Here is a 27,840-nt window from a genome sequence, read left to right as displayed (position 1 = left end):
GGGAAGAGACCAGAGACAAAATTCCAGCTCAGAACAGTTTAATAATGGAAACCAAGACAAATGCAATCATTTGAGAGTAATGACAACACATAGTGACAGTGAGAGCAACAAGAGCAGTGGTAACAATAATGAACAGGAGACAGAGAAAATCCCCTCCACACTCCCCCCTTTAACATTATAAATCCAAAATTTAATCCAGAGCAACACAAACTCCCACTGTGGGGCATTTCCATATTCCTGGTCCTTTCTCTGTGTTCTGTCCTGGGGATTTGTTGACTGAGGGAGGCACTGGCCGCTCCTCTGGGCAAGGGGAAGGCTCCTGTGCTATTCCCATGAAGAGAACACCTGGAATTAGTTCCCTGGGAGCCCAGTCCGGTCCTTCCAGTGACTGGGGGGCACCCAGAGGGTCTTTACACGAAATGAAAATGAGACCCCGGCCCAGTGCACTGACAGCAGGATTGGACACTCCTGGCCAAGGTGACCAGTCTGTGGGAGTCGCACCGGTGACCATCCAGGGGGGATTTTAACTTGGAGACTTGCAGATTTCAGCGTGCAGAAGCTCCAATTCTTTTTGGCACCTCTTGTTTAAATGTCTCCCCACTGGAAGAGGTCAATTAGTCTTTTTACTGGCCTGACTGCCAGAGGCAGGGAAAAACAATCAGCGTTCCCTGAACGCCTCCAGCACTTCCATGTCCACCTGCAAGGAGTGGCCGATGGGCAGGAGCCTGCCCAGAACAGGCTCAGAGATGGGGCTTTCAACCCAAACCATTCCATCATTCCATGATCTCTGCCTGTATTGATGTTGCACTGTTCCCTCTCAAATTTAAATTCCCAAATTTAGATGATTTATTCAAGGAATCATTTTAAAATTATTCAGGAATAAAAAGGGAAGCATCAAACATACAAGAATCATTCCTACACCCACCAAACCATTCTTAACTGGAAGCCTATTCCCACATCTCTGTCCTTGTTTTGCTTTCCTGGAAAACCTTGTGATCCCAGAGTCTCTCAGAGCGATGTACTGGCATTACTGGAAGGTTTGCTCTGTCAGAGAGCCTGGGGGGTTTACAGCACTTGTTCCTCTGCATCTTTATCCTTTCATCAGCTTTCCCCTGGAACGGTGCTGTGGGAGAAGCTTGGAATTACTAGAAATGGATCAGGTTCACATTTTTTCCCCACCAGTTTTCAACTGTTTTGAAATGTGCCCAGGAACACTGCTGTGAAAGGATCAATCAGAACATCCTGAAAGAGAAAACCACCTCCAGCAGGAGCCAGAATGATCCCATTTCTGTTCTTACCTGGTCCTGCCAGAGCTCCCAACAGCCATTCCCATTCCGAAACAAGAGCTATGGAAGGCATTCCTGCTGTCCATGAGGGTGAGGAGGCAGTTCTGGATGTTCTTTGCTGTGGAACCAGACAACAAACAGAGTGTAAATGATCTTGGTGGTCCCTTCCAAGCCAAACCACCCCGTGATTCCATGCGTGGATCAGCACCTGTCCCAACTCCATTCCAGAAACCTCCTCCCACTAACCCAGAACTTTCCTTTTTCTGCTCAACATCAGGGATTTGCTGCCGAGTGCCCCGGGCAGGGGACGCCTCAGCCTTCCCTGGGACCGCAGCATTCCCTGGGACCGCAGCATTCCCTGCGCTGCCTCAGCACTCCCCCTGCGCTGCTGTTCCACGCCGATCCCGTGGTCCAGCGCCTGTGCGGGCTGCAGTGCCGGGCTCTCCCCACAAGGCGGCAGCACCGGGAGCGAGCAGCCCCGGCCGGTCCCGCTGGCTCGGGGCAGCTGCGCCTTGAACCCGCCCTGAGCCGGCGGGGCCGTGAACACAGCGGGCACAAACCCCACTGCAGATTAACCCAGATTTTACCCCAAAATGTTCATTTTGTCCCCTACAGAATCCGCCCCGGAGCGACGCCTTGGGCCCCGCACGGCCGAGGCAGCTCCGGTGCCCCGTGCCCGCAGCTCCCGCTGTGCCGGGACAGCGATCCCTGTGCCGGGACACCCATCCCTGTGCCAAAGACCCATCCCTGTGCCTGGACACCCATCCCTGGGCCGGGGCAGCCATCCCTGGGCCGGAATACCGATCCCCCGCGGCCCCCACCGTTCGCTCGGGGCTGTCCCCGTTCCCCGCTCACCTCCGAGCCCGGAGCACCCGCGCCGGTGCCCCCGGCCCGGCCGCGCTGCTCCCCGGGCTCCCCGCCATTGCCGCTCCCGGCGAGGAAGGGCGGAAGTCACCGGGACCGCACCAATGTGGCGATCGGGTCAGTGGCTATTCGACCTTCTCAAGATGGCGGCCGGAAGGACCCCGCTCCGTCTATTCGGCTGCCTGAATGGTCCCGCCTGCCCCAGGCGCCGCTGACCCCACCATCGGTGTCCGCAAAGCGGGAAACGCCTCAGAAAATTGTGCTGAAAGCGCTGGGTCTGCGTCGGCGTCGCGTTCAGGCAGCCGAATAGACGGACCAGAAGGCCTTTAAGCCGCCATCTTGAGAAGGTCAAAAAAGCAGCGTAAGGAGCGCCATCTTTGGTGTGGCAAACATGTGACTTCCGCCCGCCGTCCCCATCTTGGGTGCTGGCATAAGCCACTTCCGGTTGGGCCGCCATTTTTAGTATGGTACACGTAAGGCCCCCCCGCCTCACACCGGCGTCTGTCTATTCGGCTGCCTGAATCCGGCCCCGACTCCGACGCTGGCCCCGCGCTTTCCCCACGATTTCCCGCACCGCTTCCCGGTGCGAGGACACGGCTGGTGGGGTCAGCGGCGCCGGAGGCGGGCGACTGCTCCGCGACCGGCGGCAGGTATCGGCAGGGACACCTCTCAAAGGGGCCTAGTGCGTCCGCCATCTTGAGTGTGGCGGAAGTGTCACCCGCCCTCTGCAAGGTCCTGGCAGGTGCTAAAAAAGCGTCACTTATGCCATCCCGAAAGCGCCCAACTGCGCCTCCCTTTCCGAGCAGCCCTCTCGAGAGTGGCACATGGGCATCTCTATTCTGACCGTGCTCGCCCAGTGCTCCCCGCCCCGTGTCGTGCAGGGACCGCGCCTCTGCTGCCCGGCAAAACCGGCCCCGCCGGGCCGCCCCCCGCCCTGTCATTCCTCGCGGTCGCCGCCCCGCACGGCGCCCACTCCTCTTCACCGCTCTGGCCCCGCTCACGCACGGCCGTGTCCCTCGGCGCTCCGAACCGCCCTTCGCCCCTCCCCTCCGCTGACAGACCCAGCCCCGCTCGCTCCCGCTCCTTGCCCTTGCCACGCTCGGCAGCCACCGAGGCCGCCGCCCTCTCGCCTCAGCCGGCACCGGGCGGCAGCAGCGCCGCCCAGCTCAGCCCGGGGGCAGGGACAGAGCAGAGGGAAAAGCCGGCTCTGGGCGCTCTGCAGCTCCTGCAGCCCGAGCGTCTCGGCTCCTGGGGCCAGGCACTTGCTTCTTTCCTTCCTGGAGAAAAACGCCGGCTCGTTATTCTCAAAACTCGCTGATCTCTATTCCCAGCTTCTTCTATTCCTGTATGCAACAGAGTAGAGAGAGAGGGCTGGCTCATTTCAAAATAAATTTACATCTAAATTAGCAGCGTTTGTCTATAGCTGTAAAAATGAAGAACTTAACAGCTTTTAGTATTTTACACTATCATACACACATCCCTCCCAGTGGATTTTCTGGCAGTTTTGGGCCCCTCTGGGGGAGGTCACCCAGCACTGGCCCCCCCTCATTCCCCACTCACCTGCTCCTCCACCGCATCGTGGCTCTCCCTGCGACATTGGGGGGCCGCAAATGACATCAGAGCCCCCGAGTCTCCACCCCCTCCCCCAGCCGTTTTTCCTCACCCCAAAGAATGCACAAAACGAGACAAACTGCCCTGGACAGCAGCACGGCACATTAAAAAAGCCATTTCCATGCAAACATCCCCCAGAAAGGGGCTCGGCAGGCACAGCCAAGGGGGGCAGCCCCCAGAAGGCTCGGAGCTCCTCCCCAGCTCCGCTGTCCCGGGCTGGCACGGGGGCAGCGCGCCCCACGACGCTGCCGCGGCTCCCGCTCAGGCTCCGCTCCGCTCCTGCGCTCGGGGCAGGGGCAGGAGCTGTCCCATCCCTTCCCTACCCCGCCGCTGCTGCCCCCGCGAGGCCGCGGCTCCGGGATCCCAACCTGCGCTCACGGACACATCGAGCGCTGCGGTGGGAGCACGGGGGAGAGACCAGGAGAGGCAGAAAGAGGGAGCGGGAGCAGAGGGGACACAGGAGGAAAAGGAAGAGCAGGCTGCAGGATGAAACTGAAAAAAAACCACCACCTGCGATGGGCAGCACGACAGAGAGGGATTAAAAAAGAACAGGGCCAGGGGACGGGACAGAAGGATCCCGTGAGAAACAACGGCACAGGGAGCACGACGGATCCACCGAGAAGAAAAAGGAACAGCAGTGAGGCATGGAGAAGGACAGAGAGAAAGACGGAGCGGTAAACACACAGCAAAGACAGAGGGATAATACAGAGACAGAGAGGGAAACAAGGACGGAGGGAGGAAATGAGCGCGGCACGGGGGCGTGCGGGGAAGACGGGCAAGGCGCAGCAGAGGGATGGGCAAAGAGAGGGATGGGCAGCAGGACAGGGGGCTCCCAAGAGAAGGGTATCGTGAGGGAGAGGGACCGAGCAGCCGATGCAGACAGGGACAGGCAAAAGGACAGCGAGAGGGACAAAGAAATACAGTCACACTGCAGCACAAAGGAAAAAGGAGAGCAAGAAAGAAGGAAAGAGAAAGATGCGGGCGGCGAGGGAGACAGAGAGAGACAGAACAGGGAGAGGGATTGAGCAGAATTTATTAAATAAAGGTCAGTATGGATTTCTTAAAAGAACACCAGGACATCCCTATCACAGAACTCTGCTGCCTGCTTCAACTTCACAGCTGTCGGGGAACATTTCTCCCCCCTCTCCTCTCTGCGGTGTTCATTAAATAAAGATTATTTATTTCTTAAAAGAAAAACAAGAGAGAGTGAAGCAGTGAAAGGGAATGGCATGGGGAGCACACAGGACAAGAAAGCAACACAAAAGACACACTGGACAGAGAGAAGAAAAGAGCTGGAAAGTTGGATGGAAGAGTGAAAGAAAATCAGGAACAAACGCCAGGACTTTAATTAGAGAGGGTGGCTGACGAACCTGCCAGTAAAGCAGCGGCTCGAACAGAAGCTGCTGCTGTCACGGCTGGGCCCGGCACTCACTAATTAACATCTGTCTCCGGGCAGGGCCATGAAGCCCCTGCTGAAACAGGAGGGGAAAGCCGAGGGGATGATGCGCACCGGGTTCGGCGCCGCTCAGCCCCAATCCCAGCCCGTGGCGCCAGTGAACGCACCCCGATCTCCGAACCTTCTCTCAGGGAAATTCCACCTTCACCCCTTCTCTTCCCCTCCCGGGGTCTCCGTGGGCCCGGAACAAACACCATGAGAGGTTTCTCTGTTGCAGGTTCTTTGGAAATCCTACACTGACTTTGAGAGGGAGCAAGAGGAGGAGAAGACAACCAGGAAACTTTACTGCCAACCAACATCAAAGCCCTCGCACCGGAGAAGAACGAACAGCTCGTTTTTACGCGGCCAAATTCCTTCCAGTTTCAGCATCCTCTGTTTCCCAGCACTGTGAGAACTGCTGGGCACAGCACCACGAGTGAAATGCTCTCGTGTTCAGAAGGCACAATTGCAGAGAACAGACAGCAAAGCCGTCTCGAGGCAATTTGGGCACACAAAACCCCCCTTTTTGCACCCTGAGCTTTCTATTAAGCCACACCTGAAATTCCGAGTTTCTCTGTACTCTGCCCCAGAGCTTCCCTCTCCCGTCAGCGCCGTAGGCAGGACTGATTCCATACTCACAAACCCCCCTTGCCACGATCGGCGCTCTCTGCCCGCCAAGGACACGGCACCGGGCAGGGACATTTCTCCCACTCCCCGGCAGAGACCTCCTCCTGCCACATCCAGGGAACCGCAGCCGCTCAGGGAACACCAACTTTGTCCTGGGCTGGGAACAGGACAGGGACAAGGAACACTTGGAAGTCATTCCCACCTCGGTGCTGTCCAGACCTGGCAGAAAGCGCTTCCCACACCTCTCCTGGAATTCTCTTCCCCGGCCCTTCCAGCTTCGGAAGGCTTCTGGGGGAGCCTCAACTTTCGGTGCAGCTCAGAAGCTGCACGCGCCTAAAGCATCCCCACGGGAACACGAAGCTTCCCTCGGGCATTTCGTTTCTTTATCCCAAATATTCTCCCCACTCAGCCACAATCTAGAAAGGAAAAAAAAGGAAAAGAAGGAAGACCAATTAATTTTGACATAAGGAGTCTTGACTATCCCGACACACTGCCAGGTGAAAAAACATCCCTGCCCCTCTAACAAATCCCTCTGATACTGGCTCCTTTCAGGATCAATTATTTAAACGCTGTATTAAGGAGCATAAGGACACAATGCTTGGAATTCTCAAAAAAGGCTCAGCTTGGCTACTCCAAGCACCTTCCCACCCAGGGAGCTGAGCTGTCCCAGATTTAAACGCCACGGTTGATCCAAATCCGATAGAAATCTGATCTTGTTTGGCTACTGAGCTTTCCCAAAAGCTGTGCAGTCAAGCCTGGAAATCCTCACTGAAGCCTTGCCATGTCACATTGGGATTTACCCTTGGGAAAACCCCACTCTGAGCACTTGGGTTTCAAGAGGTTGCACCCGATGTTACAGACACAGAATTCCTGTGGGGTTTGGCATTTCCTGCACCTCCAAACACGTGAAAAGAATGAAGTGCAGAGTCCTGAGGCTCAATTATTGCCGTTCTCCTCACATCCCTCTCCTCAGCTGCACGTGGCTTTGTGCCTCCTCTGAAGGGCTGGAAAGGAATTTGGGAACCCCCTTCCATTTCTTCAGTTTCCAGCTTTTTCTCTAAGGCGGCCCAAAAGGCAAACAGGAAAAAAACCCCCAGAAGTGCACAAAATCCCAGCCCCTCCCAAGATGCAGCTCCTCACACCAAACCTTGGGAGAATCCCTGGTGCTTCCAACACCGCTGCAATCCCACCTGGAGCTGAGCTTACAGGGTGCTCTGCCTAATCCACATGCAAGCCTGGATAGCCCAAAGCCTGCAAGAAAAGAGGAGGCAAAGTGAAGGGGAGAGGGGAAAAAACAGTTTTGTGTTTTCCCCGTGTTTGCAACAGGATTGAAGGGCAGGATGGAGAGGTTTTGTGGAAAAGAAGTACCAAAGGCTGCTTCATTCCCAGCAATTAATTAGCGCTGCTCAGGTTGAATCCAAGAGGACAAATGCACCAGGATCAAACAGGAGCGGCCGACAGGATGGGTTATGACACAGATCTGTGAAGCTGGAGCCTTCTTTCTTCTCCCGGGCTCTCCCAGAAATTCTCCATGGCCGGACGTGCTCCCGCTCTCCCCGCTGGGGAGGATGGACTTGGATAGCCCGGCTGACTGGTGAGCCCGAAACAAGAAAGTGATGCAGTGATCCAAGTGTTTTTCCAAGGAAATGACATATTCTCTGGACCTGGGATAACCCATATCCCATGGCCTTCTCCAGGAAGGGTCCCAGCTGGATATGGTCTCCCAGAAAGGATTTCATAGGGGCTCACCTTTTGCCTGGAGCTCGGCTGAAGTCCTCAGCAATGCCAGGGAATGTGGCCATTGGAGGCTTTGGGCAGATTTGGCTCATTTGCCTTTTTAGGCTTTGCTTCCTTCTCTCAGCCTTCCCACTGGATTGTGGTCTCCAAGGAATATGGAAATCCCATTGGATTCCTGCTCTTTTGGACATTTTTTGGTACCGTTCCTGTACAAAACGAGGCCCCCTGTTCGATGCTTTTCCCCACCGTTCCCCGGCAGTTTTATCTGCCACTGCATTCCCTGCGTTGCTTGGGCTCTTCCCAGGTCTCTGAGCTCCTTCACAAGGCAGGAGATCGATTTGGCCCAGGAACTAAACCCTCCCGAGGAATTGTCTGATGCCATCTCCACATTTGACAGCTGATCCTTGTGCTCAAAGGATCCCCCTTTCTTCCCTCCAGCCAATTCCAAGGCTCGCTGCCCCCAGCTGGGATCAGTCCCCAGTCTGATCCCTGCACTCTTCCCTGCCGGGATCCTGCTCAGGAATCCATGGGCTACAAATGTAAGAATTCATTCTTCCCACCCCTGCCCACTTCTAATTCCAAAGGATTTGGTGTCTGCCTTACCTGGCTGGAGCCTGCTTCCAACTCTGTTCTTGCTGCTTCTGCTGCTTTCCATTGCCCAGGAATTCCACTGATGGAGTGACAGCGTTTTCCAGCTCCTCCAGGATTCCCTCTGTTGTGTTTGGGTGCTGGAAGGATATCAAAACCAGGGCCTCACTATCAGGAATTACATCCCTGGATTTGTTCCTTTCCAAGTGTCACCTCTTCCCAACAAAGCCCTGGGCATCCAAGGAATAGAGAAATTGAAATGCTGACCACTGTTTACTCCTCTGGAACGTCAGAGCTTGGGGAAATGGGCAGCTGGAGCTTTTCCTGGTGCTACCCATGAGGTGTATTTTACCTAAGAGCCCCTGCCCATGCCTTTGCCTGTATCCACCAAAAATCCACCTGTTCATTCCCCAGCTGCTGCCTCCCTCTTTTCCTTTATCCCACAGAATTTTAACAGGTGAATCTTCCCCTCTGCAAGAGCACCTTTCATTCCAAACCTAAGAACAAACAAATCATTCCCTTGGACCTTCATTATTAGAATCCCACTGAGAGCAGTGGATGCAAAATGATCCTCTGCTGGCCCCTGCTGCATTCCTGGAGCAGGGATTCTTTCCCTCTTTCCCCCTCCGTGGTGACTGCCATGCTCTGCCCCCTTTTCGGGCTTTGTTCCACAGCTTTTGTTTCCACCTCTTGCATCCTTTCCCTCACTCCAGGAGCTCCCAGCAGTTCCACACCCTCTTTTCTCCCATCCTGATCATTTCTCCAAGAACAGAGCTGTGCATTTCAATTCCCTTCTCTTTTCTCCGACAATTGCCACCAATCCAGACCTAAAGCTGACAAAAGGAACACTCAGTGCCCACAAATGCAAATCCAGACCTGGCCATGCCTAAACTCTGAACACACAATCCTGGACCATCTGCATTAATTCAAAGCTAACATTTAGGACACGGTTCAGGCTGCAGCACAAAGTCAGTGCAGGCAAACGCTCCACAGGAACAGTGGGATTTCCTGTTCTTCCTGCAGTGGCATTTATGGCTGAGCCGTTCAGAACAAGGCCTGAGCACACAGGACTGGAGAATAAACACCCAGCAACAACCCCTGTGCTCGGCAGGGGCCTGGGGCATCCCAGTCCAGGCTATTGGCTTCTTTTCCTTTTCTTCACTGCAATTAACTTGTAACAGGGACTTCTGAATCCATCCAGGTAAGGAGACATTTCCTGAAACAGATCCTCCATAGAAACAGGAACAGAGAAGCTCACTGCCACATTCAGAAACCCTTCAGCAAAGCACTTGCAAAAGCAAAGGTGCTGAGGGATTCCCAGGAGCAGCAGGGAACCCAAGTGAAGGGGGGAAACCGGCCCACGGCAAACAGCTGCCACCGCTTCGCACTCCAGTCGCTCTGCAAGCGCAGCTTCCCTGGAATTTCACCCTCAGCATCTCTTCCAAGCTCCACAGGGGAACAAGCAGGTACTCCAACATCTCCTTCCTTTGTACTTTGAGCAGCACAGACCCCCCGGGAGGAACTGGAATCCAAAAGCAGATCTAAACATGGGACTCCCACTTGCCACTCTCTCTACCTTTTCTCCAGCTTGGCTCTGGGCTGGGAAACAAAAGACAACAAACGTTTAAAAACCATCCTTGAGGTGTCTTGAGGATGCCCAGGCCTGGGAGAAAGCCCTTCCCACCAGCCTGCCCAACATAATCAGGTGCAGCTGCATATCCCAAACTGCTCCTGAAATTTGTGCCACACTGATTCAATTACTTGGTTTACTTCTATGGAGTCATTAACTCTAGAAAAAAGGTTCATCGAAATCTGAGGGCTCCAACTAATTCAGTGGACATTTTCCTCAGACAAACAACTAACCCAATGAACTCCTGTGCTGAGAGTTCACCCCCCATCTCACGGGCACCGGCCATGTCACAGCCAAAACCTTGCCCGGACCCAGCACAGCGCCCTGGCCCTCCACACACGGGCACCTCTGGGAGCCATGGGCCAGCAATAGCCCAGCGCCTCTCAGGGGCCTGGGCCAAAGAGCTGCAGCAGCCGGAGCGCCCCGGGGAGAGAGAGGAACCCGCGAGTTCTGCACCCACGCAGCGGAGGAGCTGCCCGGGCCCAGCTCTGCCTCCTGTGCCAGCAGCAGCGCGGGCGCAGCTCTCACCCTCCAGGGCTGCAAGGGGCAAGCGCCTGCGCCCAGCTGGGCACCGATGTGGCGCGGCCCCAGCGCGCTCCGCCAGTGCCCCCCAGGAACAAAGGGACAGCACCAAACAAGACTCACCCACAGCGCTCCCAAAAACTCTCCAGCACCATTTGCTGCTTCCCTCTCGCTGCCAGGGCCCAACAAGCTCTGGCTCAGGTCCTGTCCCAGGCTCGCCGGTGACCTTGAGAGGAAAAGGTTATGTTCAAATTCAAGCAGGAGCTAAAAACAACAACAGAGAAGCACAGAACGAGACAAATGATCTTCCACCGCCCTCAGCAGCCTCAATTCAGGAGGGTCGGCAGAAACTCAAGAGTTGCACAGGGCAAAGGTCCAGATGTACCTTTAGATACATTCAAACATCCTGGAGCCCTGGGCTTTCCTAGTGCCTCGGTACCCAGCGTCAGGGAGGAAAACCATCCCAGTTCAGGCTTCCCCAGCCCATGTCCAGGTGTCACCCCCAGCCCTCCCAGGGGCTCCCAGTTCCCAGGGCGGAGCAGAACCTGCACCCAGCCAGCAGCCCCTCGGGCCTGGGAGCTGTGGGGCACTTCCAGAAGTACACCATGCCTTGGAGCAAGCTGGCCAAACAATTCCACACCTAAACCCTTCAGTCCCTGCAAGTCAAGGCAGACTCCCAAATGCCCAAGAATTCGCACCTGCCATGGAAAAGTTAAAAGATCAACGTCTGCCTGAACTGCATTTGCAGAGTCCAATTGCACCCATTTTGCTCTGTCTCACGCTGGCAAATTGCCCGGAACGTGCTGTGTACAACAGCCTGGAAACCATGGAAAACTCCTGACACTGGTATCCCGATGCCTCCTACAGACACCCAGCTGAGGGAAACCTTTGCAGCAAAGCCCATCCTAAAGGAGCTGTTTTCCCCGAGGAAGCCCAGCAGCGGCAGCGCTGCCCCAGAGCACAAAGCAGCAGCTGTGCCGGGGAAGAGCATCCTTCAGTTCCTCTGCTGCTCCCTTGACCACAGAGCTGTTCCTAGGCCACATTCACCTGCCTGGAGCACCCATGGTCCCGAGTGCCCGGAGCTGGGCTGGCACCGGCACAGGCGGCACGGGCAGGATGGCCCAGGGGCTCAGCACGGCCCCGGCTGCTCCGGGAGTGCCACGGCAAAGATGTGCCTGGTCCCGGCTGGAGCGGGGCAGGAGCGGGGCTGTCGGGGGAAGGCGGCCCCGGGGGGGTCTGGGCGTGTGCGAGGGGTCAGGAGGGGTCAGGAAGGGTCTGGATGCTGCCGATCCCAAATGTCCGCCCTGGAGAGCAGCAGAGCCCGACGGGCAGCGCTTCAAGGTGGGGAGAGGCTGCCGGGCAGGAAACCTGCGGGATGGGATGGGATGGGATGGGATGGGATGGGATGGGATGGGGATGGGATGGGATGGGATGAGGTGAGGATGGGATGGGATGGGGAGCAGCTCAGCTGTGTTTCCTTGGGCAGGGGGGTGGTTTTGGCAATGATCCCAGAGCTTTTCTTGGAATGTGAATTACCTCTGACAAGCAGCCAGCTGCCTCACCAGCACAGCCAGCACTGCCTGCATTCCAGTGCCACCAGCACCACCAGCATCCCTCTGCTGCTGGAGGGACCATGACCCCTCAGGGAAGAGAAACGAGGAATGGTAGGAGCCTGTCAGGAGAGGGAAGGCAGTTGGAGAATGGGACATTCTGCAGGGAAGGAGTGTTTCTAACCAGGGGGAAATCAGGGGCCTTCGCAAAATTGTTCATGTGGGGCTTCTGACAAAAGCCACTTCCTCTGTAGCAAAAAGCCGCAAGATAAAAACTCCGGGCAAGTGGAGCTCTGACGTACCCAAAGTCACAATTTCCGACTCTCCCATGACCCCACCCAGCCTGGGGGAGCAACACGAGGACAGGGCACGGAGAGGAGCTGGTGGGACAGCAGTGGCACCTCCTGGTGATCTGGGCACTTTCTCCTTCGTGTTCCTGACCTGGGAGGAGCCGCTTTAGGATGTGGATCCCAAAGGAGCAAGGGGTGCCAGGAAGCGCCGCTGATGGGGACAGAGCCCCTGTGCCTGCTGCTGCCCCACACTGAACAGGTCAGTGGAATGTTCTCCTTCCTCCCTGCCCCACCTTCCTCTCCTCCTGCAGCTGCTCTGTTCCTGCCACCCTCTCCCGCTGACTGCAGTGCCCTCCCCAGCTCCTCCCTGCTCTGCCCTGCTCTTCCATTCTGCATCTTGATACCAAAATGAGCCAGAACAAACTTTCTAACACAATGGGAAGCCTGAGGAAGCAGGAATTCTTTACCTGTGCAGGACACACAGGAGGACCTCTCCCTGGTTCTCTATGTGGGGAGACTTTATGGCAAGGTTTTTATCCATTATAACCACACACAGTCATACAAACATATTTATTGTCTGATACATAAACATCACGTTCCTAGGACTCATCTCCGCCTGGAAGTCCTTTCATGATCCTGGAGGTTCATCAGGAGGGGTCTCTGGTGCTCCTATTCACTGAGTGCTGCCATATTAAAGGTGACCTCGCCTTGAACTTTTCCTTTGGCCATGCGCTGTTGCTTCTTGTTACAGAACTGCCCCAGAACCACTGCAGGCCTCCTGATCTGTTCCTGCTCTGCCTCTAGCCACGTTTAGCATCCTGTGTGCACGTTTTTACATACTTTTATCCTTTTGGCCAGTTAGGCCTTTAGCAACTGCAGGGGAGCCGAAAATGTTTATTCTCGATGTTCTTTATCAATCCCCTGCCAAACAGCCCAACCCTCCCACCTCCCTCTCCCACCCCACCATTCCCACCACCCTCCTCCCCTGCACATCTCACTTCTCTCCACCGAACCCTTCCCGCTGCAGGGAGCTGCTGAGGAGCCGCTTGGTCCATCCCTGGATTCTCCAAGCACTGACTGCCCATCCACTCTGACCACAGCCGGGGCCACATCCCAGCGCCTGCCCAGCGTCCATCCATGGCGGTGAGCTCCGTGTTCCCCCCTTCTGCCTCACCCACCGAAGGAGACGATCCGTGTGAGATAGATGTCACCAGTGTGGCCATGCACAGTGTGACACTACCCATCTGCCTCTGTGGGCTGGCTGGGAATGGGGCCGTCCTCCGGCTCCTCACACTGAAAGCCCACAACACCCGCATCTTTGACCTGGCTGCTGTTGACTTCATCTTCCTCCTCTTCGCACTCCCCTCTGCCCTGCTCTTCCTGCTGGAGGACGTTTCCTGCTCTCCTATCCTGCCCCAGGTGTACGTGAGCTTCCTTTTCCAGCTGTCAGTGGTCTCCTACTACTGGGGGCTCTACCGCCTGGCCCGCCTCAGCGTGATTATCAACCTGAGAAAGCTCTTCCAGCTCTGCTGGTGCCACCCTCCCCTGCGCCTGCTGTGGGTAGTTGACAGTGCCCAATTCTGGGCCTTCTTCGCTCTCTTCACTGTCATTCCCACGGTGACAATGATGTGCCCATCACAAGAGCAGGAGCACTGCCGGGTGGCTCTCATCTCCATGTTCATTGTCATCCTGCTCCTCATTACTGCACCCTTGGTCATCACCCGCACAATTGACATCGTTAAAGCCAAGTGTGGCTCCCAGCAGCAGCAACCCGAGAGGCGCGACATTGTTATCTTCATCATTGTGCTCTTCACTCTCTTCCTCAGCCTCTGGAATTTCCTGCAGCAGCTTGGTTACACTGGTGTGTCAAGACAGGTTTTTTTCCTGCTCGCCTGCATCAACAGCAGCATCAAACCCTTCATCTACTTCTCAGTGGGGAGTTCCTGGAGGCCCTGCTCTGTGGGGAGGTGCTGGACGCTCTGTACCGTGAGGTTCCTCAGGGAATCCCTCCGGACAGTCTTTGAGGAGCAAGAAAAAAACACTCCCAGCAGCAATGCTGTGGGCATGGACATGGTGATCTGAGCCTGTTGATCCCTTCCCCTGCACATCTGAAGGATCTTGGGACAGTGGCTGAGGGATTCCTTGAGCCACCAGATCAATAAATATCCACAGGATCACCCTCCCTGTGCTGGTGTAATCCCGCAGGAGAAGGGAGCAGGGGCAGTGCCACAGGCAATGTGGGAGGGAAGCTCCACCGGGAGCACATTGGAGCATGGATTTCCTCCTCCCTCACAGGTCCTAGAGCACTGTTCCCCCAAAGGGTTCGTGCCCCACATGGCCGTGATCCCTAAAATCCCCCTGCCGTGGTTCCTGCATCCCTCTGCAGTCTGATATCAATAAACAACTCCGTGAAACCTGAGCTCCCTTGGCCCCCTCTGCCAGCGCTCCCCGGCTTCCTCTGGCTCCTGCTGCCAGCCGGGAATGTGGGTGGAGGGAGGGGACACGGCCACGGCTGGTGCTGCCCGGAGCCCCCGTGATGCCGAGTGCCCGGAGCTGGGCTGGCACCGGCACAGGCGGCACGGGCAGGATGGCCCAGGGGCTCAGCACGGCCCCGGCTGCTCCGGGAGTGCCACGGCAAAGATGTGCCTGGTCCCGGCTGGAGCGGGGCAGGAGCGGGGCTGTCGGGGGGAAGGCGGCCCCGGGGGGGTCTGGGCGTGTGCGAGGGGTCAGGAGGGGTCAGGAAGGGTCTGGATGCTGCCGATCCCAAATGTCCGCGCTGGAGAGCAGCAGAGCCCGACGGGCAGCGCTTCAAGGTGGGGAAGAGGCTGCTGGGCGGGAAACCTGCGGGATGGGATGGGATGGGGATGGGATGGGGATGGGATGGGATGGGATGGGATGGGATGAGGATGGAGGGCCGGGGTGTGGTTGGGGATGGAGAGCAGGAATGAGAATGGGACGGAGATAGGATGGGGAGCAGCTCAGCTCTGCTTCCTTGGGCCTGGGAAAGGTTTGGGCAATGATCCCAGAGCTATTCCTGGAATGTGAATTACCTCTGACAAGCAGCCAGCTGCCTCACCAGCACTGCCGGCACAGCCAGCATTCCAGTGCCACCAGCACCACCAGCATCCCTCTGCTGCTGGAGGGACCATGACCCCTCAAGGAAGTGAAACGAGGAACGGTAGAAGCCTGTCAGGAGAGGGAAGGCAGTTGGAGAATGGGACATTCTGCAGGGAAGGAGAGTTTCTAATCAGGACGAAAGGAGGAGCCGTTTGCAAAATTGTTCATGTGGGGGTTCTGACAAAAGCCACTTCATCTGTAGCAAAAAAATGCCAAGACAAATAACGCCCAGGAAGTGGACATACCTGAAGTCGCAATTTCTGACTCCCCCGTGACTCCGTGGAGCCTGGGGGAGCAACACGAGGACAGGGCACAGAGAGGAGCTGGTGGGACAGCAGTGGGCACCTCCTGGTGATCTGGGCACTTTCTCCTTCGTGTTCCTGACCTGGGAGGAGCCGCTTTAGGATGTGGATCCCAAAGGAGCAAGGGGTGCCAGGAAGCGCCGCTGATGGGGACAGAGCCCCTGTGCCTGCTGCTGCCCCACACTGAACAGGTCAGTGGAATGTTCTCCTTCCTCCCTGCCCCACCTTCCTCTCCTCCTGCAGCTGCTCTGTGCCTGCCACCCTCTCCCGGTGACCGCAGTGCCCTCCCCAGATCCCCCCTCTTTTCCTGTGCATCCTGTCTGTATCTTAATACCCAAGTGAGCCAGAATAAACTTTCTAACAGAATGGGAAGTGTGAGCAAGCAGGAATTCTTTACCTGTGCAGGACACACAGGAGGCTCTCTCCTTGTTCTGTGTGTGGGGGGAGACTTTACAATAGGGGTTTTTATCCATTAAAACACACAGAGGCATTAAGGCTTTGTTCTTGTCTGATACATAAACATCCCTTTCCTAGGACTCATCTCCATGCATCCACCTCCTCCTGGGAGTCCTTTCATGATCCTGGAGGTTCATCAGGAGGGGTCTCTGGTGCTCATATTCACCGAGTGCTGCCATATTAAAGGTGACCTCGCCTTGAACTTTTCCTTTGGCCATGCGCTGTTGCTTCTTGTTACAGAACTGCCCCAGAACCACTGCAGGCCTCCTGATCTGTTCCTGCACTGCCTCCAGCCATGTTTATCATCCTGTGTGCACACTTTCACATCTTTTTATCTTTTTGGCTGGTTGGTCTTTCAGCAACTGCAGGGGAGCTGAATATTTTTATTTCCTATTTTATTTATCAGTCTCCTGCCAAACAGCCCAACCCTCCCACCTCCCTCTCCCACCCCACCATTCCCACCGCCCTCCTCCCCTGCACATCTCACTTCTCTCCACCGAACCCTTCCCTCTGCAGGGAGCTGCTGAGGAGCCGCTTGGTCCATCCCTGGATTCTCCAAGCACTGACTGCCCATCCACTCTGACCACAGCCGGGCCCACATCCCAGCGCCTGCCCAGCGTCCATCCATGGCGGTGAGCTCCGTGTTCCCACCTTCTGTCTCTCCCACGGGAGAAGCCGATCTGTGTGAGATAGGTGTCACCGACATGGCCATACACGGTTTCACGCTGCTCATCAGCCTCTGTGGGGTGGCCGGGAACGCGGCTGTCTTCTGGTTCCTCGGCTTCCACATCAAGAGGGACACCATGAAACCCATCACTGCCTACATCCTTGACCTGGCCATTATCGACTTCCTCTTCCTCATCTTCATGGTCCCCTCTTCCCTGCTTTTCCTGCTGGAGGATTTGTCCTGCTCTGCCATCATGCCCCCAGCATACATTAGCTTCCTTTTCCTCCTGTTCGTGTTGTTCTACAGCGTAGGGCTGTTCCGGCTGACGGCCATCAGCATCGAGAGGTGCAGGTCCATCCTCTGCCCACGTGGGTACTTCTGCCACCTTCCCCAGGACCTGTCATGGGTGGTGGTGAGTGCCCTGCTCTGGGCCCTGTCCATCGCTGTCATCGCTGCCATTTCCGCAGTGACTTCCCTGTGCCAGTCACAGGAACACGAGCACTGCCGGGGGGCTCTCATCTCCCTGTACATCCTCAGCTTCCTCGTCTTTGCTCCATCCGTGGTCATTTCCAGTGCAATCCTCTTCATCCATTTCAAGGGTAGCTGCCAGCAGCAGCAACTCCAGAGGCTCGACATCATTGTCTTCCTCATTATGCTCCTCACTCTCCCCATTAGTGTCTGGAATTTCCTGCAGCAGCTCGGCTACACCACTGTGTCCTCCCAGGTCATTCTCCTGTTTGCCTGCATGCACAGCACCATCAACCCCTTCATCTACTTCTCTGTAACAAAGAGCTGGAGGCAGCGCTCCATGAAGTCCCTCAGGAAATCCCTCCAGAAGGTCTTCGAGGAGTCAGAAGAAAACACGGCCTGCAGCAGTGATGACACCATGGACATGGGGGCCCTGAGCCCATTGAACCCTTCAACTGCACCGATGGAGGACCAGGGGGCAGTGGCTGAGGGATTCCTTGAGCCACCAGATCAATAAATATCCACGGGATCACCCTCCCGCACTGTATTCCAGCAGGAGAAGGGAGCAGGGGCAGTGCCAAGGACGATGCGGGAGGGAAGCTCTGCAGGGAGCACACTGGAGCATGGCTTTCCTCCTCCCTTCTGGTTTCTAGAACACTGTTCCCCCAAAGGGATCGTGCCCCTCATGACTGTGATCCCAAAAATCCCCCTGGCATGGTTCCTTCTGACAAGCAGCCAGCTGCCCCACCAGCACTGCCAGCATTCCAGTGCCACCAGCACCACCAGCATCCCTCTGCTGCTGGATGGACCGTCACCCCTCAGGGAAGAGAAATGAGGAAAGGTAGAAGCCTGTCAGGAGAGGGAAGGCAGTCGGAGAATGGGACATTCTGCAGGGAAGGAGTGTTTCTAACCAGGAGGAAAAGAGGAGCCATTTTCAAAACTCTTCATGTGGACCTTTTTGACAAAAGTCAATTCCTTTGTGGTAAAGAAAAAAAAAAATCAAGATAGATAACTTCAAGGAAGTGGAGCTCTGACAAAGCCAAAGTTGTAAAACTGGTTTCAACTGCCCTATGACCCCACGGAGCCTGGGGGAGCAACACGAGGACAGGGCACGGAGAGGAGCTGGTGGGACAGCAGTGGGCACCTCCTGGTGATCTGGGCACTTTCTCCTTCGTGTTCCTGACCTGGGAGGAGCCGCTTTAGGATGTGGATCCCAAAGGAGCAAGGGGTGCCAGGAAGCGCCGCTGATGGGGACAGAGCCCCTGTGCCTGCTGCTGCCCCACACTGAACAGGTCAGTGGAATGTTCTCCTTCCTCCCTGCCCCACCTTCCTCTCCTCCTGCAGCTGCTCTGTGCCTGCCACCCTCTCCCGGTGACCGCAGTGCCCTCCCCAAATACCCCCTCTTTTCCTGTGCATCCTGTCTGTATCTTAATACCAAAATGAGCCAGAATAAACTTTCTAACACAATGGGAAGCGTGAGCAAGCAGGAATTCTTTACCTGTGCAGGACACACAGGAGGATCTCTCCTTGTTCTGTGTGTGGGGGGAGACTTTACAATAGGGGTTTTTATCCATTAGAAACACACAGAGGCATTAAGGCTTTGTTCTTGTCTGATACATAAACATCACTGTCCTAGGACTCAGTTCCATGCATCCACCTCCTCCTGGGAGTCCTTTCATGATCCTGGAGGTTCATCAGGAGGGGTCTCTGGTGCTCCTATTCACTGAGTGCTGCCATATTAAAGGTGACCTCGCCTTGAACTTTTCCTTTGGCCATGCGCTGTTGCTTCTTGTTACAGAACTGCCCCAGAACCACTGCAGGCCTCCTGATCTGTTCCGGCTCTGCCTCCAGCCACGTTTAGCATCCTGTGTGCACACTTTCACATCCTTTTATCTTTTTGGCTGGTTGGTCTTTCAGCAACTGCAGGGGAGCTGAATATTTTTATTTTCTATTTTATTTATCAGTCTCCTGCCAAACAGCCCAACCCTCCCACCTCCCTCTCCCACCCCACCATTCCCACCGCCCTCCTCCCCTGCACATCTCACTTCTCTCCACCGAATCCTTCCCTCTGCAGGGAGCTGCTGAGGAGCTGCTTGGTCCATCCCTGGATTCTCCAAGCACTGACTGCCCATCCACTCTGACCACAGCCGGGCCCACATCCCACCGCCTGCCCAGCGTCCATCCATGGAGGTGAGCTCCATGTCCCCACCTTCTGTCTCTCCCACGGGAGAAGCCGATCTGTGTGAGATAGGTGTCACCGACATGGCCATACACGGTTTCACGCTGCTCATCAGCCTCTGTGGGGTGGCCGGGAACGCGGCTGTCTTCTGGTTCCTCGGCTTCCACATCAAGAGGGACACCATGAAACCCATCACTGCCTACATCCTTGACCTGGCCATTATCGACTTCCTCTTCCTCATCTTCATGGTCCCCTCTTCCCTGCTTTTCCTGCTGGAGGATTTGTCCTGCTCTGCCATCATGCCCCCAGCATATATTAGCTTCCTTTTCCTCCTGTTCGTGTTGTTCTACAGCGTAGGGCTGTTCCGGCTGACGGCCATCAGCATCGAGAGGTGCAGGTCCATCCTCTGCCCACGTGGGTACTTCTGCCACCTTCCCCAGGACCTGTCATGGGTGGTGGTGAGTGCCCTGCTCTGGGCCCTGTCCATCGCTGTCATCGCTGCCATTTCCGCAGTGACTTCCCTGTGCCAGTCACAGGAACACGAGCACTGCCGGGGGGCTCTCATCTCCCTGTACATCCTCAGCTTCCTCGTCTTTGCTCCATCCGTGGTCATTTCCAGTGCAATCCTCTTCATCCATTTCAAGGGTAGCTGCCAGCAGCAGCAACTCCAGAGGCTCGACATCATTGTCTTCCTCATTATGCTCCTCACTCTCCCCATTAGTGTCTGGAATTTCCTGCAGCAGCTCGGCTACACCACTGTGTCCTCCCAGGTCATTCTCCTGTTTGCCTGCATGCACAGCACCATCAACCCCTTCATCTACTTCTCTGTAACAAAGAGCTGGAGGCAGCGCTCCATGAAGTCCCTCAGGAAATCCCTCCAGAAGGTCTTCGAGGAGTCAGAAGAAAACACGGCCTGCAGCAGTGATGACACCATGGACATGGGGGCCCTGAGCCCATTGAACCCTTCAACTGCACCGATGGAGGACCAGGGGGCAGTGGCTGAGGGATTCCTTGAGCCACCAGATCAATAAATATCCACGGGATCACCCTCCCGCACTGTATTCCAGCAGGAGAAGGGAGCAGGGGCAGTGCCAAGGACGATGCGGGAGGGAAGCTCTGCAGGGAGCACACTGGAGCATGGCTTTCCTCCTCCCTTCTGGTTTCTAGAACACTGTTCCCCCAAAGGGATCGTGCCCCTCATGACTGTGATCCCAAAAATCCCCCTGGCATGGTTCCTTCTGACAAGCAGCCAGCTGCCCCACCAGCACTGCCAGCATTCCAGTGCCACCAGCACCACCAGCATCCCTCTGCTGCTGGATGGACCGTCACCCCTCAGGGAAGAGAAATGAGGAAAGGTAGAAGCCTGTCAGGAGAGGGAAGGCAGTCGGAGAATGGGACATTCTGCAGGGAAGGAGTGTTTCTAACCAGGAGGAAAAGAGGAGTCATTTTCAAAACTCTTCATGTGGACCTTTTTGACAAAAGTCAATTCCTTTGTGGTAAAGAAAAAAAAAAAATCAAGATAGATAACTTCAAGGAAGTGGAGCTCTGACAAAGCCAAAGTTGTAAAACTGGTTTCAACTGCCCTATGACCCCATGGAGCCTTGGGGAGCAACACGAGGACAGGGCACGGAGAGGAGCTGGTGGGACAGCAGTGGGCACCTCCTGGTGATCTGGGCACTTTCTCCTTCGTGTTCCTGACCTGGGAGGAGCCGCTTTAGGATGTGGATCCCAAAGGAGCAAGGGGTGCCAGGAAGCGCCGCTGATGGGGACAGAGCCCCTGTGCCTGCTGCTGCCCCACACTGAACAGGTCAGTGGAATGTTCTCCTTCCTCCCTGCCCCACCTTCCTCTCCTCCTGCAGCTGCTCTGTTCCTGCCACCCTCTCCCGGTGACCGCAGCGCCCTCCCCAGATCCCCCCTCTTTTCCTGTGCATCCTGTCTGTATCTTAATACCCAAGTGAGCCAGAATAAACTTTCTAACACAACGGGAAGTGTGAGCAAGCAGGAATTCTTTACCTGTGCAGGACACACAGGAGGATCTCTCCTTGTTCTGTGTGTGGGGGGAGACTTTACAATAGGGGTTTTTATCCATTAGAAACACACAGAGGCATTAAGGCTTTGTTCTTGTCTGATACATAAACATCTGTCTCGGTTTTGAAAGACAGGTGTCTGCTAAGGAAGGCAGAGGCCCCCCTTGAAGTGGCAGATATAACCCCTTTTCCCTCCAAGTTATTATATTTTGAAATCAAGAGCCTTTAGGCGAAGATGTGGGAAATAGGAATAACAGTTCTTTACTATATATATATATATGTATATAACCAGTCAAACAAAACAACAACAACTCTGGCAGTAACAGCAATCACAAACCCAGTGCCAGCCTTCTCGGCTGTCAGGCCCTTTCCCCTCGGGTGCAGTTCCGCTCGCAGCCGGCAGGGGCGCTGGCGGCTCCCGGTGAGCAGGGCAGGTGCGATGGTTCCCCCGCGGCTGCAGGGGGCGCTCCGGAGCGAGCTCGGGAAACACGCGGCACTGGTGCCCTGGGATCCCGGGAAGGGATGGGACAAAGGCTTCACAAACCGCTGGGCAGTTGATCCCGGGCTCTCAGGAACAGCAGGCTGGAATGGCAGGGACGAACGCAAATCCCGGGTGGCAGACGAGATGTATCCAGATGGGAAAAACCCACGGAGGCCCAGGCAGGCAGGGCGAGCAGGGCTACAGCGTAGCGAAAGCTCGAAGCAGCAGCGGAGCAGGGCAGCCACAGCTCGGTCTCCAGCAGGGCAGGGAAAGCGGCTTTTGGGGTCCCGGCGTTGTTTCCAGCAGGAAGAAAGAACGGCCAAAAAGAAAGAAGCAGCAGCTCCTTTCTCTGCAGCTTCTCTCTCCGGACGCTCAGAGCGAACTGACCCCACACCCAGGTGTAGACAAAGGAGTAGCCAGGTCCGCCCCACTCCCCTTTTGTCTTTCTTAAGTACAGCTATTTGTCCCCTAGCAACATGCATATGGGAGAAAATTCCTTTAACAGAGAAAAAAAACAGACTAAACTAAAACCCCAACAACATCACTTTCCTAGGACTCATTTCCATGTATCCACCTCCTCCTGGGAGTCCTTTCATGATCCTGGAGGTTCATCAGGAGGGGTCTCTGGTGCTCCTATTCACTGAGTGCTGCCATATTAAAGGTGACCTCACCTTGAACTTTTCCTTTGGCCATGCGCTGTTGCTTCTTGTTACAGAACTGCCCCAGAACCACTGCAGGCCTCCTGATCTGTTCCTGCTCTGCCTCTAGCCACGTTTATCATCCTGTGTGCACACTTTCACATCCTTTTATCTTTTTGGCTGGTTGGTCTTTCAGCAACTGCAGGGGAGCTGAATATTTTTATTTCCTATTTTATTTATCAGTCTCCTGCCAAACAGCCCAACCCTCCCACCTCCCTCTCCCACCCCACCATTCCCACCGCCCTCCTCCCCTGCACATCTCACTTCTCTCCACCGAATCCTTCCCTCTGCAGGGAGCTGCTGAGGAGCCGCTTGGTCCATCCCTGGATTCTCCAAGCACTGACTGCCCATCCACTCTGACCACAGCCGGGCCCACATCCCACCGCCTGCCCAGCGTCCATCCATGGCAGTGAGCTCCGTGCCCCTACCTTCTGCCTCACCCACCGAAGGAGATGATCCATGTGAGACAGATGTCACCAGCGTGGCCATACACAGTGTGACACTGCCCATCTGCCTCTGTGGGCTGGCTGGGAACGGGGCTGTCTTCCGGCTCATGGTCATGACCCGCAGCGCTCTCTTCATTTTTAGCCTGGCTGTCGCTGACTTCTTCTTCCTCCTCTTCGCGCTCCCCTCCACCCTGCTCTTCCTGCTGGAGGACGTGTCCTGCTCTCCTATCATGCCCCTGATGTACCTGAGTTTCCTTGTCCAGCTGTCCATGGTCTCCTACTACTGGGGGCTGTTCCGGCTGACAGATGTCAGCGCCCTATCAGACATGGACAGCCTCTGCCTGCTCTGCTGCCGCTGTGACCTTCCCCTGCGCCTGCTGTGGGTGGTGTACAGGGTCCAATTCTGGGCCTTCTTCGCTCTCATCACTGCCATTCCCACAGTGACATACCTGTGCCCATCACACGAGCAGGAGCACTGCCGGGTGGCTCTCATCTTCATGTTCGCTCTCATCCTGCTCGTCTGTGGTGCACCCATGGTCATTTCCACATCAATCATTTTCATCAAGGCCAAGGGTGGCTCCAAGAAGCAGCGACCCGAGAGGCGTGACATCGTTGTCTTCCTCGTTGCGCTCTTCACTCTCCTCCAGAGCCTCTGGAATATCCTGCAGCAGCTCGGTTACACCGGTGTGTCAAGACAGGTTGTTTTCCTGCTTGCCTGCATCCACAGCACCATCAAACCCTTCATCTACTTCTTGGCAGGGATGTACAAGAGGCCCTGCTCTGTGAGATCCCTCAGGAATTCTCTCCGGAGGTTCTTTGAGGATCCAGAAGAAAGCACTCCCAGCAGCAATGCTGTGGCCAAGGATTCGGTGATCTGAGCCTGTTGATCCCTTCCCCTGCACTGCTGAAGGACCCCAGGACAGTGACTGAGGGATTCCTTGAGCCAACTGATCCATAAATATCCACGGGATCACCCTCCCTGGGGTGGTTTATTCCTGCAGCAGAAGGGAGCAGGGGCAGTGCCACGGGCAATGTGGGAGGGATGCTCTGCAGGGAGCACACTGGAGCATGGATTTCCTCCTCGCTCCCAGCTCCACGTGGCTCCAAGCAGTGCAGCCGGGCTCAGTCCTGTTCCCTGGCTCTATTCCCCATGGAATGACCCTCACTGCCTCTGGGCCCCAGGGAATAAACTCCTTCTCCTTTGGCTCAGCAGATGAGTTTCATGGCGTTTTGAGGGAGCTCTTTCCCGGAGAGGGTGGGACAGGTTAAGCCCTGGGCACACAGCCAGCATGGGGCAGCGGTGATTCCCCAAATCTTTGCGGGGCTGGTGCCTCTGGATGGCAGGAGAGGGCTCGGGATGGCACGGAGCATCCTTCCCCTTCTGGCCGGCAGAGCCGGCCCTGCATTCCCGGTGATGGCAAGAGACACCAGGTAGGGCTGCAGAGCTGGGCAGGGACAGCAACATTCCCTTCCTCTTGGAGTGGCAATTTGTCACATCCCTTAATTCCAGATTTAAAGCATTCTGAGTAAAGAGCAGGCTCAGAGGTGAACTCCACTGAACTCTTGTGCCTGTGACCAAAACCCGCTGGAAATATGGAAATTGACGTCACCAGGAGCTTGGACCATTGGATTGCACAGAAATTAGGGGGTTGTGCTGCTGTCCTGCACAACGGGGCCGTCCTCTGGTTGCCCAGCATCCATGTCCAAGGAAGCCCTTCAGCACCTCCATCCTGAACCTGGCCCCCCTCAGGAGGAGCTGAACAGCGACTCTGCACAGCAGCTTCAGCCACAATCCAGGCTGTGCTGATCTTTGCCATTTTGGTACTACCCTGTCATAGGTTAGCAAGCACAGTCTCGGAAGGGATGTCCTTGCTAAGGGGTGCTTACAGCTTCCTCTGGGACCTGATAGAACCTATCAGCAGCCAGTTTGAATATGGACAATTCTTTAAGCCACTTAAAGTTGTGACCACCGCTGTGATCCACACATAAGAATAGACAAACTCCCCCCAGCTCTCTCTCTCGTTTCTGCTGCTGGGACAGGTGGCTACGGGCCCTGTGCAGGGGCCAGCGGGCCTGGCTATTCCCTGCTCAGGCCAGGCCAGGCCGGGCCACGGCAATCCTGGAGGCGATGGCCCTGTTCCATCCATGGAACCCCCCCCACTGCTTTGCTGTGGGCAGCCAGAGCGGCTTAGCTCTCCCCCCTCTGCACTTAGATAAGAAACATTCAACATTCCAGCTGCAAAGCTGCAAGGCCGAGGTGAGATTAACCCTTTTATTGCTGGGAAAAGCTGAAAACCAGAGGGAAGAGAGAGAGGAGATGCTTAAAGCTGAAATTCTGTTGTGAAGCTGTGATATATCAGAGTATCCTGTTGTAATTTCATGAAGATCTGGGGGGTGGAGTGTTCAACTCGTGAGCAAAAGCACCTGTGCTGAGATAGGCAGATGCTGACGCAGCTGTAATTTCATGAGAAGTTTGGACAGGGAGAGATGGACCAGATGAGGACTTTTCCTCCAAACGGGAAAAGAGAAAACCTCAGTTCCTAGCGATGCTCCCAGCGATAGTCCTAAAGATGAAGATGAGGAAGACCCTTTGCTCCCAGGGAAGGAGAAGGGCCTCTGTTCTTAGAGATGAAATGCTCCCAGAGATGGGTGAAGAGAACTTTTGTTTCTGAACAGCTCAACCTTAAAATTGTACCCCCAAAAAACTTCAAGAGTGGACCCTCGAAAGCAGTTGCGGGAAAAGCTGAAAGTCGGGGGAAGGGACTCGCATGTGAGCAGAGAGACTCCTCTTTCTAAATGGACTGAACAAGGTTATTATGGAAGTGGTAACAGACTGAACATCTCAAGGGTTGTCTTCTTACATTGTCAGTGGGAGAAGGGAGGAAGGTGGGGGGAGGAGGAGAGTGCTGAAGGTGTGGTGTAATTTTTTTTTTCCTCTTTTAGGTCTGTTAATAAACTTCTTTATATTCTTTCAAGTTTGGTGCCTGCTTTGCATTTCTCCTAATTCTTATCTCACAGAAGGTAAACAGTAATGAGTATTTTGGGCCAAACCACTACACTAAATTGGTGTTTCTGCCCGGTTGCAAACCCAACCTGCTACACCTGTCCACAGAGGCAATCCCAGCATCTGCAAGAAAGAAAGAAGCAGCAAAAGGTGATTTCTTCTCTTCCAAAGTTATTTCAAGTGCTCACACCCAAACCAACCTTTGCTCTTGATTCTGGCCGGGTGCATGGTGAGCGCTGGGCACAGGTCATGTCATCCATGCTGGTGGGAGTGATGCTTTCTGGGGGAAAGCAGCTGATTCCCAAAGTTCCCTTCCTGCCCTGTGCCTGATCTGCACAGGAGAAAACCTCTTCCCTGAAGGGATTGTGATCCCTCTAATCCCATTTGCCCAGTCTGTGCCATGGGGATATTGCCAGCCTGGGGCAGCAGAGGCACACGCAGCTCTCAGCACTCTCTGCTCCAAGCACAGCTCTGGGCTCCTTTGCAGACTGCCTCTGCCGTGGGGTTTTCTCCAGGAGAAGCCAAGGAATTGCTCATGGAAGGGTGCAGATTAAGTTAGCCCAAAGGGAAGCAAAGAATAAGTATTCCAGGAAGAGCCCTTGGGATCTGCTGGGCTGAGGTGGGAAGGGGACATTGATTCCCTGCAGGGCCAATACACAACAACCTCCAAGCCAAAGCCCAGACTGGCAGGTGGGGTCTGACAGCACCACTCTGACAAACCTCCTTGTCATTCTTCCCTGCAGTGACTTTTGCAAGCAAACTCTGAAGCTGACAAGCCCAGCAGCTCCATCCATCCACTCTGGAAGGAAAGGATACTCCCAGGGATGAGGCACATTCCCAGCAAACGCTCCCAACCCAGCCTGGAGGCAGCGCTGGAGCTCGGGTGTGGGGCTGGGAAGGGCTGCCAGGAGCACGCAGCCCCAGGTGGGGTGGCAGCGGCAGCAGCAAATTCCCACAGGCTGATGGCACAACAGAGAGACAAAGGCCAGCAGTGCCCATGGGAGGTGCAGGGTTAATTCTGCTCCCTGCCCTGCCCCATCCCCGCAGGAAATCTCCAAGGGGAGAGAAACTCTCAGGGTGCCCAAAATGCAGCATCTGTCACCCTGATCCCGCTTCAACTCAGCGTGGGGGGCCAAACTCCCCCACAGGTAAACACTGAGCTGAGCTGGTCAGTCTCAAACACAGCCCCAGTTCTCCCCTCCAGCCTGCTCCTGGGGCTGCTGCCACATTCCTGACAAGGAGCCCCTGTGGACAGGGCTCTCTCTGTGTCTCAGGTGCTGGGCACTGCAGGGACCAGGGCAGCCCCCTCTGGGGACAATTGGGGATTCATCCCACACTACAGGCAGGACCAGGGGCCCTCCAGTACAGGCTGGTGGGGCCAGAGCCCATTGGGTTTGGCTGCTCAAACACCAAAGCTTTTGGCAAAGATGGGACAAGTTAAGTGGGTTTTCCTGTCCTGAGAGAGAGAAGAAATTGTTGAAATTAAGCATGGAAATTAAGTCCACTGTGGAAGTCAAAGGCTCCTGGCTTTCCCACTCCTGATTGCTCACTAGAAGGTTTTATCCATAAAAAATGAGAGGTGGCACCAAATAAAAGAGCTCTTTTTCAACGTTTTTCCCTACTTTCTTTCATACATAAAAAGGATGTCCATTTTTTCTTAGTGCGTTCTTTGCCTAATTTTAACAGAACCATTTTCCTTCCAGGCCCCACTTGTGGGTTCTTCACTCCTTTGCCATGGGACTTTGGACAAAGGAAGAGAAAGATCTGCTCCACACGGGTGTCATCCTACGGGGAACACCCCCTGTACCAGCCCCAGCCTGGGCCAAGCACGCTGCCTCACTCTCCCCATTCTGGA

The 27,840-nt window shown here is 55.4% G+C and overlaps 5 protein-coding genes and 2 long non-coding RNA genes across 9 annotated transcripts in view; 5 read left to right on the top strand and 2 right to left on the bottom strand.

Annotated features, from left to right (window-relative positions):
- Window positions 1–21: 21 nt before the first annotated feature.
- On the bottom strand, window positions 22–7,423 carry LOC116445427. 3 transcript variants are annotated; one of them, XR_004240769.1, is made up of 7 exons: window positions 7,192–7,423; window positions 6,971–7,074; window positions 6,066–6,239; window positions 5,132–5,980; window positions 3,156–3,493; window positions 1,299–1,404; window positions 22–600 (listed from the first exon to the last, which is right to left on the bottom strand). It is a non-coding gene; the product is annotated as an uncharacterized LOC116445427 (long non-coding RNA). The 3 variants fall into 3 exon arrangements; XR_004240770.1 differs by having other exon boundaries at window positions 5,325–5,980; XR_004240771.1 differs by having other exon boundaries at window positions 5,339–5,980.
- A 151-nt stretch (window positions 7,424–7,574) lies between these two features.
- Window positions 7,575–27,840, bottom strand: part of LOC116445396 — a 41,832-nt gene continuing 21,566 nt past the window's right edge. Inside the window, exons 7-9 of the mRNA XM_032111994.1 lie at window positions 10,424–10,564; window positions 8,164–8,288; window positions 7,575–7,735 (exon numbers count right to left, since the gene is read on the bottom strand). Coding sequence (XP_031967885.1) covers window positions 7,681–7,735; window positions 8,164–8,288; window positions 10,424–10,564 — 321 coding nt within the window. The 3' untranslated portion in view covers window positions 7,575–7,680. The remainder of the gene's footprint in view (window positions 7,736–8,163; window positions 8,289–10,423; window positions 10,565–27,840) is intronic.
- On the top strand, window positions 11,838–13,026 carry LOC116445440. The gene is made up of 2 exons (XR_004240786.1): window positions 11,838–12,399; window positions 12,892–13,026. It is a non-coding gene; the product is annotated as an uncharacterized LOC116445440 (long non-coding RNA).
- LOC116445367 (mas-related G-protein coupled receptor member H-like) lies at window positions 13,168–14,559 on the top strand. The gene has a single exon (XM_032111945.1). The coding sequence runs from the start codon at window positions 13,278–13,280 to the stop codon at window positions 14,220–14,222; it is 945 nt and encodes a 314-aa protein (XP_031967836.1). The 5' UTR covers window positions 13,168–13,277; the 3' UTR covers window positions 14,223–14,559.
- LOC116445395 (mas-related G-protein coupled receptor member X1-like) lies at window positions 15,529–24,193 on the top strand. The gene is made up of 3 exons (XM_032111993.1): window positions 15,529–15,750; window positions 16,532–16,647; window positions 23,245–24,193. Exons 2-3 carry the CDS (start codon window positions 16,642–16,644, stop codon window positions 23,857–23,859), a joined length of 621 nt encoding a protein of 206 aa, XP_031967884.1. The 5' UTR covers window positions 15,529–15,750; window positions 16,532–16,641; the 3' UTR covers window positions 23,860–24,193.
- On the top strand, window positions 18,217–20,726 carry LOC116445382 (proto-oncogene Mas-like). The gene is made up of 3 exons (XM_032111965.1): window positions 18,217–18,442; window positions 19,225–19,340; window positions 19,682–20,726. The coding sequence occupies exons 1-3, from the start codon at window positions 18,398–18,400 to the stop codon at window positions 20,358–20,360; spliced, it is 840 nt and encodes a 279-aa protein (XP_031967856.1). The 5' UTR covers window positions 18,217–18,397; the 3' UTR covers window positions 20,361–20,726.
- The window catches only part of LOC116445363 (mas-related G-protein coupled receptor member H-like), a 41,833-nt gene continuing 34,871 nt past the window's right edge, over window positions 20,879–27,840 (top strand). The window contains 2 exon segments of the mRNA XM_032111937.1: window positions 20,879–21,136; window positions 22,391–22,498. The gene's annotated coding sequence lies outside the window, so the exon portion shown is untranslated.

This window comes from Corvus moneduloides, chromosome 6 (assembly GCF_009650955.1).
Source record: "Corvus moneduloides isolate bCorMon1 chromosome 6, bCorMon1.pri, whole genome shotgun sequence".
Classification (NCBI taxonomy): Eukaryota; Metazoa; Chordata; class Aves; order Passeriformes; family Corvidae; genus Corvus; species Corvus moneduloides.
The sequence above is the reverse complement of the archived record's forward strand: the minus strand, read 5'-3'. Positions and strand labels throughout refer to the sequence as shown.

Coding starts and splice junctions, on each gene's coding strand:
- LOC116445367 (XM_032111945.1), top strand. CDS start 13,278: ATGGCGGTGAGCTCCGTGTTCCCCCCTTCTGCCTCACCCACCGAAGGA.
- LOC116445382 (XM_032111965.1), top strand. CDS start 18,398: ATGGGGACAGAGCCCCTGTGCCTGCTGCTGCCCCACACTGAACAG. Junction 18,443..19,224: donor TGCTGCCCCACACTGAACAG/GTCAGTGGAATG, acceptor TTCCCTCTGCAG/GGAGCTGCTGAGGAGCTGCT. Junction 19,341..19,681: donor CCCAGCGTCCATCCATGGAG/GTGAGCTCCATG, acceptor GTTGTTCTACAG/CGTAGGGCTGTTCCGGCTGA.